General features: G+C 34.6%; 1 protein-coding gene across 1 annotated transcript; it reads left to right on the top strand.

Annotated features, from left to right (window-relative positions):
* The first annotated feature begins 4,601 nt into the window (after window positions 1-4,601).
* On the top strand, window positions 4,602-8,072 carry LOC147393729 (BAHD acyltransferase DCR-like). The gene is made up of 2 exons (XM_086455949.1): window positions 4,602-5,151; window positions 7,018-8,072. Exons 1-2 carry the CDS (start codon window positions 4,693-4,695, stop codon window positions 7,906-7,908), a joined length of 1,350 nt encoding a protein of 449 aa, XP_086312075.1. The 5' UTR covers window positions 4,602-4,692; the 3' UTR covers window positions 7,909-8,072.

The raw sequence follows: 8,072 nt of genomic DNA, 5'->3' as shown, positions 1-8,072 counted from the left end.
TTAGTTATAATGGTGGGTCCAAGTACTAATACCAACGGGACCCATTCATCGTTGTCTTTTTTTTTAAAGTGGGTGTAGATGTCTCAAAAAGTGAGTGCCAGTATTCTCACTCAAACTAAAAATCACTTTTAGAACAAAACTAATTCCCGAGCACGATACCATATATCTCAATTCAGACTTCTTACTTGTACATTGCCTTGCTAATCTTTTAATCGAAAGGAAATTTTATTTGAAATTTATCAAATGATGGATCCTCACCTTATTATTAATAAGCAGTGATGACGATCTTGGGAGCATCTAATGAACAAACAACTGATCTCTCTCGTTTCGATGTGACGAGATCATCGGGCTGAGTTGCGATGATGGTTTCTCTAAGATTGTTTGCATGCTAAGGGTAGGACTGACAATGGATCAGTTGGGAATCGGATCAGAACCACTCCAATACTGATCCAAAATTTGTTAACCATGTACCCAATCCGATCCAATTGGATTAATGAATATGTGAACCTAATTCGATCAGTTTTAATTCATCCTTAACCCAAAATCGATCTAACCCAAACACATACCTTATTTTCAAATTATTAAGGTTCAAAAAATATAAAATCATATAAAATTTATAAAAAAAAAATCTACTTTCCAACTACAAATATAGAGAGAAAACAAAAAAGACTAAAATGTTTTATCTATATATATATTTATATGAAATTAAGAATAACAAAAAAATTATAAAAATATGTTTGGATCAAAAAATTTTCGGATTAGATTGGGGTACATCTGAATCTGATCCGAAATTGTTTCAGATCTAAGATTTCATCTAATTCGAAAATCCAAATTTTCATGTTTTTTCAGATCGAACTGATTTGGACATTAGATATATTTCAGATCATTGCCAACCTTAGTTAAGGGTAACATAAGCAAAAAAAATTGTCATCTCAAATAGATATTTTCAAAAAATTAAAAAAAAAAAAAAAAAAAATTTAAAAGGGAAAAAAAGAGTTAAAGGAAGTAATCTCTCCACCTCATTAGGTAGAACATTGTTAATTGTTAATTGTTAGTTGTTAAGCTTGAGATCGACTTATATTAGCAAACCCATTAAAAAGGGTAGATGGGAGTTATTAGCTGACTTTATGCACTCAATGAATCTGAGCTGACAATTTTAAGGGGAGGCAGGAATACTATGAGAGACAATGAGTGGTGTGTACATATCACACACGTCTTGTTTTATTGGCCAAAACCGAGCTGACAATTAATGCCCTTGTTATGGATCAACTAATATAACTTTCACTGCGTTTGACTAAATGGGTCTAGTCCAAATCAATGACGTTAGTCAGTGCCGACGCCATTAAAAGATTTCAAGCTTTTCTTCATCAATTGCTGGCTACCCACTTATTCGATTATTTATCAACAACAACAATAATAATAATAAAATCTTATCCTATAGATTTGGGATTAGTTAAACGAATCTTATTCTTTGATTTTATTCTTTCAAAATCCAAATCTTCTATTATTAAGAAACATGTTTATCAAAATAAATAAATTAGTGACCTATTAATCTTACTCTCTTATAGTTCATGAGGTTTGATGTATCTTAGAGGTGATGGTGAAAAAATTAAACATTTTTAATCAAGAATTTTAAAGAGATTTTATATGTAGACCAACTTGTATTTATAATAACACATCAATTCATGAATTTTTGTATAACACACCAAAAATATGTTACAAAGACACCTTAACTCCACCTTTTTTTTTTCCTTCTCACATCTCCTTGATCCCTCTTCCGATCTTAATTTTAGTTGCGGAGAAATCATGGTAGAGAAAGAATGCACAAGAATGAAAAATAAGAAAAGATTGGTGTCCCCATTAATCTAAATTAGAAATCAAATTACTGAAATCATTGATGTGATACAATGAAAGTTGGTGTGGCAATAAAAGTTCTTGATTTAAATTAAGTCATAATTTTCTTACTTAAGTATTTTCACTCAATTTAACATGACAAGGGTATGGAACGTTGATCATTTTTTCGGGATGCACAAGAAACTGATCAACGATTATGTGCACTTGCCATGTTAAACCGAGTGAAAATACTAGAGTCAGAAAATCATTAGCCTTAATTGAAGAAATTGGATCTTGAGCGAAGTTTCAACGTTGAAGGTGCTATATGAACGAGATTATAAATTTGGATTGATTGTAAAGTCTGTGTGGTAATACCACAAACGAAGATTAAAACCTCACCTTCACACTTAAACCAACAAAAATAAAAAAAAATTAATGAAACTCCTGGCTCATTGTTTCTTCGATGTGAAGGTTGTATTATTAGTTAGTGTGATCTGTAAAGATGATCGGTTCGCAATTAAATAACCTGTTTCTTGATAGTTAAGCCTTAATTTATGAATCATGCTTTTCTAACTATCTTTTTTCATACGCTCCTTAACCTGGCAATTGCAGAACCATAAATCTTTTTTTTTGGGTATCCTGCAGCAAATAATCTACATTTATATGATAGAAACATATGAAAAAAAAGAGTCAGATTATCACAACTCTTAATAAATTGACATATTAACATATAGAGCCGTGATAATCTGACTCTCTTTTTTCAGATGCCCCCATCACAAAATTGTAAATCCTTTGTTTCGGGATACACAAGAAAAACATTTATGGTTATGTAACTATCAGGTCAGGAAGCATTTGGGGGGCATTTGACAAAAGACCATTAGTCAAACATATATAATAGCCAGTAGATTACCAGTCCAAATATGCCATAACCATACACCACTATAACATGTGCCCACATTAAGGTGTATCAAATACACTTTGAAAATAAGCATTTGCGGGTATTTTTAGTATACAAATTTTGAGATACCCACTGCTCACATGTTAACAAAAACCTTTCAAATTTTATTACCCTTTTCTTCGTCTCCAAAATCCAGAAAAACTTGTATGGGTCATCGATTTTACCACTCAATTGAATTTGATGAGCGGGTGAATTGGTGTGCCTAACAGACCCATGTGCTTTTTGGCTAAAAATCATACAATTCATTGCCATCATTTAAGTCATATCTTAAAGATTTGGGGTTGGTTGAATAAAACAAAACACGTTAATCAATTGAATTATAGTGAAAACCACATGTTACACCTTGGCAAGTACCGAATGAAATATATGATCGGGATTCATTGCAGTATGTGTCAAGTTTTTAATACCGATTGTGAACTTGACACTATCCTTTCTTATTTGGGACCAATAATATAGGGCAAAGGAAACACTACACAGCCAAAGTAGGCTCCACATAGTGGCCAAACAAGGTTTATAAAGTTTAAATTGGAATCGATCTTGACTAACCCCGATTTTGAATTCCCAAACGTGTCCTTGGAAATGTTATTCCCACATTTCTTTGGGTATTTTTGAAACACTCATTATAAAATTTGTGATATCAGGTCCACCTCCTTGTAAAATGCATGATTAGGCTTGCCTCTTGATCGTAAGTCAACATTGCATTTTCTTGATAATTTAATGATAAAATTTTGATGTTTTTGAAAATGTTGTTTAAATACTTAAATTACTAGATTAGAATTTGGAAAAGATAAAAATTTCTATGTTAAATCATTAAGAAAAAGCAAGGTTGATTTATGGTCTAGGGGGGTAAACATGATCTTGCATTTTACAAGGGGGTAAACCTCATATCACCAATTTTACAAGGCGATGTTTCTAAAATACCCTATCTTTTTTTATATTTCTCCCCTTGTTAGTAATCTGGAATATGGAAAATTTTGAGTTTTATTCAATTTTTTATTGCAAAAATTCGATAAATGAATAATATGCAACATGCTTTATACGTGTATTATCTGTTTCATTTCAAGAATTCAATAATCAAAAACCGGATAACATGATAGTGATGATGTAGGTGATAATATAGTGGTGATTGTAATAATGATGGTGGTGAGCACCATAATGAGGACATTAAGGTCATTGTTCCATTGGTATATTAAAGAATACTTAAGTGAAGGGATAAATTATTAGTTTGAAAAATTAAGATTATATTTTACATAAATGTAAATATGTAGGTCATAAATTTTTAAAGAGGAAAATGACATTTATCACCTAAAAATGTGGATAACTCCAGATTTTTGAAGCAATGCATCCAATTTATGTTACATGTTCCAACTTGCAAGTTTACACTTTACAATATACAAGAAGTTATAATACCATTTTTTTCGATCGAGTTTTATAAAATTTCGTAAAAAAAAAAACTCATTTTATTCTTTTCTGTCTTTAAATACGTGAATTATTCTGAATAATTCAATATTCCGGAGAATAATTTGAAAAACAAAAAAACAAATGACAAAAATTCATGAATTTTTTGCAAATTAGACGGGAGATTGCTAACAAGGATTTCTACACGTCGAGAGCGTCGGATTTTGCTGAGTTAGGTTAACATTAATCTTTTGAGAAAACTACTTTCGATTATTTCAAGATTGAAGATTGAAGATTGAAGATATTTCCCTCCGCAATCGAGACCCAACAACAGGAAACTAAAAGAAGGGACATTTATTAGGCCACAACAGTGCCTCATGAAACCAATTAATGAATCTCAACTACATCACATGAACTGTAATATTTAAGATGCCCACAACCCTCTAACTCCTTACTTTCAATTCTCATCTTAATCTTCTCAATTGAGTTTGAATCATCAAATCATGGCCACTGACCAAGGCAAGAAGGAGGAGGTTATGAAGGTGAAGATCATTAACAAAACTAGTGTTACACCAAGTAAGAAACTAGGAAGACAAGAATGCCCTTTGGTTACATTTGATCTTCCCTATGTGACCTTCTATTACAACCAAAAGGTTTTAGTTTACAAAGGTGGTGATTTTGAGGAATTGGTGGGGAAATTGAAAGAAGGGTTAGGGGTAGTTTTGGTAGATTTTTATTTTCTTGCAGGTAGGTTGGGGAAAGACGAGGAAGGAGTGTTGAGGGTGGAATATGATGATGCTGATGAGGAAAATATTGGGGTAGAGGTGATTGAAGCAGTGGCTGAGGAGATAGAGGTATCTACACTGGCAGTGGAGAAAGCCTCTCCTGTTCTTCAAGAAATCGTGCCGTATACAGGTGTCATGAACTTAGAGGGTCTACATCGACCACTATTGGCTGTGCAGGTTAGTTTCTCTTATTTTTTACTACTTAATTTCTTACCTATTTCAAGGTTGCATTTGCGTTCATAGTCACTTTAAACATACGTGGGAATCTGATAGAACTTACTTAAATGACTCAAAAATCCAAAATACTACTAAAGGTCGGATTCAGTTGACTCAAAACATAACACATGATCCCAACCATGTAAGAATGACGTCCAAAGGTTGAGATTTTGTGTAAGATAATACATATCTTGATGATACTTATCTCGGGATCATGTATTATTTCTTGAGTCAACAAAACAATAATTTTTCCACACTTACATTATTATGGTAATTTTACAATCCATATATGTTTATACTATTATTAGGTAGGTGGCTGAAATTTGTTTTTTTTAATTATATGGACAAAATTAATCTTTAGATAATCTTGGAATATTTTCAAAATATAATTTTTTTTTTTTTTTTGTTTTGACGATGTATCAATGATTTAAAGACACTCCAAGTAGGTTTAAATTGCACCAGGAACAATTGAAGAAAGGATGGTGAGTTTTGTTTAGTTAAGCCTATGATTTGGTATTGGTGTGTGTATATTAAATTGGATCTAAGTGAGCTTCTACTGGCGCACCAACTTTAACTATAACACACCAGTTCTTTTCAGACTAAATGCTTATTCATATCTATATTGGCATGTTAAAAGTAAAAGTTGGTGTGTTAATAGAAACTCTCTTAAATAATATTGGTGGTCATTTATGATTTGGTTGTCATTCTTTTAAGACCCCTCATAAATTTCTGAGGTCTGTATTTAATAACCCTATCAACATTTTAAATGAAAGTCAAGATTTCTTGGTGAAATCTATACACATAACAAACATTTGTATCCATTTTTGGAGTTGTTAATAGTGGCGGTCCATGATGGTGTCCCATTCCTATAGCAACCTATGATGTTTATGTGGCACGTGTTTATTAGTTATTGGGGATTAAACACATCAAATTGCGTGTGACTAGAAAAATGACTTGGTTGGGATCGCGATGCGTTTAAAACTCCAATCAAAACATATGCCACAAAGACCAAACACAATTTATACTCTATAGGAATTGGACAGTGAATGTGACTTTTATTCATTGTTTATATGTGTCTTAAGAGCACACCTTAAAAGTGCATTATTCCCTAAGTGTTTAATGCACTTTAACATGAGCCCTTGAGATAAAAAAAACTTTGAAGGGGTTAATCCACATCAAAATTTTGGAAGAACCACCCTCTTTAGATTACACGTGTTGAATTGAGGGAGGTATTTCAAATATTAATAAAAAATAAGAGAGTGAAATAAACATGAAAAGTCACATGTCAAGTTGAGAAGAAGGTTCCTCGGGATAAGTGTAGACCCATCCCCTTAACTGCTCAAAAATGGCTTTGAACGTCCAAATCATCCATATTCAAAAGTTCTCTCTAAATGTAAGCCCAATTATTTAATGGATTAGTACAAGGATCGAAACATGGTAATACATGACGGGTCAGGTCAAAACCCGATCCATTGACCGCCATTACTGTACTGATCCAATCTCCTTGGTTGGTTAAATCAGGTTATATTGGGTCACCATCTAATAGATGAGTAATTATGTAATATGACTCGTCAGGTGGCATATTCAATGGACTCTCTCTGACGTGATAAGTTGAGAACCGTAGATCTGTGTGCCTCGGGATATATGTTACACTTTTTCGTATAAAAAAAAATTATATCCCAAGACGTACAGATCTACGATTAATATGTGCTGTGTATCTCGAGGAAATAGATTTATGATTCCGTGTTCGTGCCACGTCAGTCGATTATTAAACGAGTGAAAGACTTACTGGTTAGAATATCATTAATCATTTGGTACTGTGCGCAGTTCACCAAACTGAAAGACGGAATCGCGATAGGGTGCGCTTTCAACCACGCCATCCTAGATGGAAACTCCACGTGGCACTTCATGGGCTCCTGGGCTGAAATCTGTCGTGGATCCCAAACCATCTCGGTCCCACCTTTCCTCGACCGTACCAAAGCCAGAAACACTCGTGTGAAGCTGGACCTACCAGAATCCGCTGCGGCCTTCGAGATGTCTACTCCATCATCCAACGGTGAAATCAAGCCAGTCCCACATCTAGTAGAAAAGATCTTCAGATTCTCTGGGCCCACAGTCGACAAAATCAAATCAGCAATCAACTCAAACCAATCCAACGGCTCAAAACCATTCTCCACCTTTCAATCTTTAGGGGTCCATCTGTGGCGCGCCGTCACACGTTCACGCCATCTAAAGCCGGAGGATTACACCGTCTTCACAGTCTTCGTTGACTGCCGTAAACGAGTTGATCCACCGATGCCGGAAAACTACTTCGGAAACTTAATTCAGGCGATATTTACGGTGACGGCGGCCGGACTATTGTTGCATAATCCGCCGGAGTTCGGTGCGTCGATGTTGCAGAAGGTCATAGAATCTCATGATTGGAAGGCGATCGATGATCGGAGCAAAGAGTGGGAGAAATCTCCGAAGCTGTTTCAGTTCAAGGACGCCGGAATCAACTGTGTGGCGATCGGAAGTTCGCCGAGGTTTAAGGTTTACGAAGTGGATTTCGGGTGGGGGAAGCCCGAGACGGTGAGGAGTGGATCGAATAACAAGTTTGATGGGATGGTGTATTTATATCAGGGGAAGGAAGGAGGGAGGGGTGTGGATGTGGAAGTGACTTTGGAGGCTGGGGCTATGGAGAATTTAGAGAAAGATGAGGGGTTTCTTATGATTTAGTTTAGTAGTATATAGCTTTTTTTTAAGGAGATCTTTTGTTGTTGTTGTCGTTGTGGTTGTTGTTGCGTGACTTGTGTGATGTGTTTATGTGGGACTTCTTTCTGTTTGACTATGTTTCCTGACCATCTTCTACAATAATTGGTGAAACGTTTTTATTTTTTTAA

This window comes from Akebia trifoliata, chromosome 10 (genome assembly GCF_017979445.1).
Source record: "Akebia trifoliata isolate Shusen 1 chromosome 10, ASM1797944v1, whole genome shotgun sequence".
Classification (NCBI taxonomy): Eukaryota; Viridiplantae; Streptophyta; class Magnoliopsida; order Ranunculales; family Lardizabalaceae; genus Akebia; species Akebia trifoliata.
This window is presented reverse-complemented; position numbering and strand designations above follow the sequence as displayed.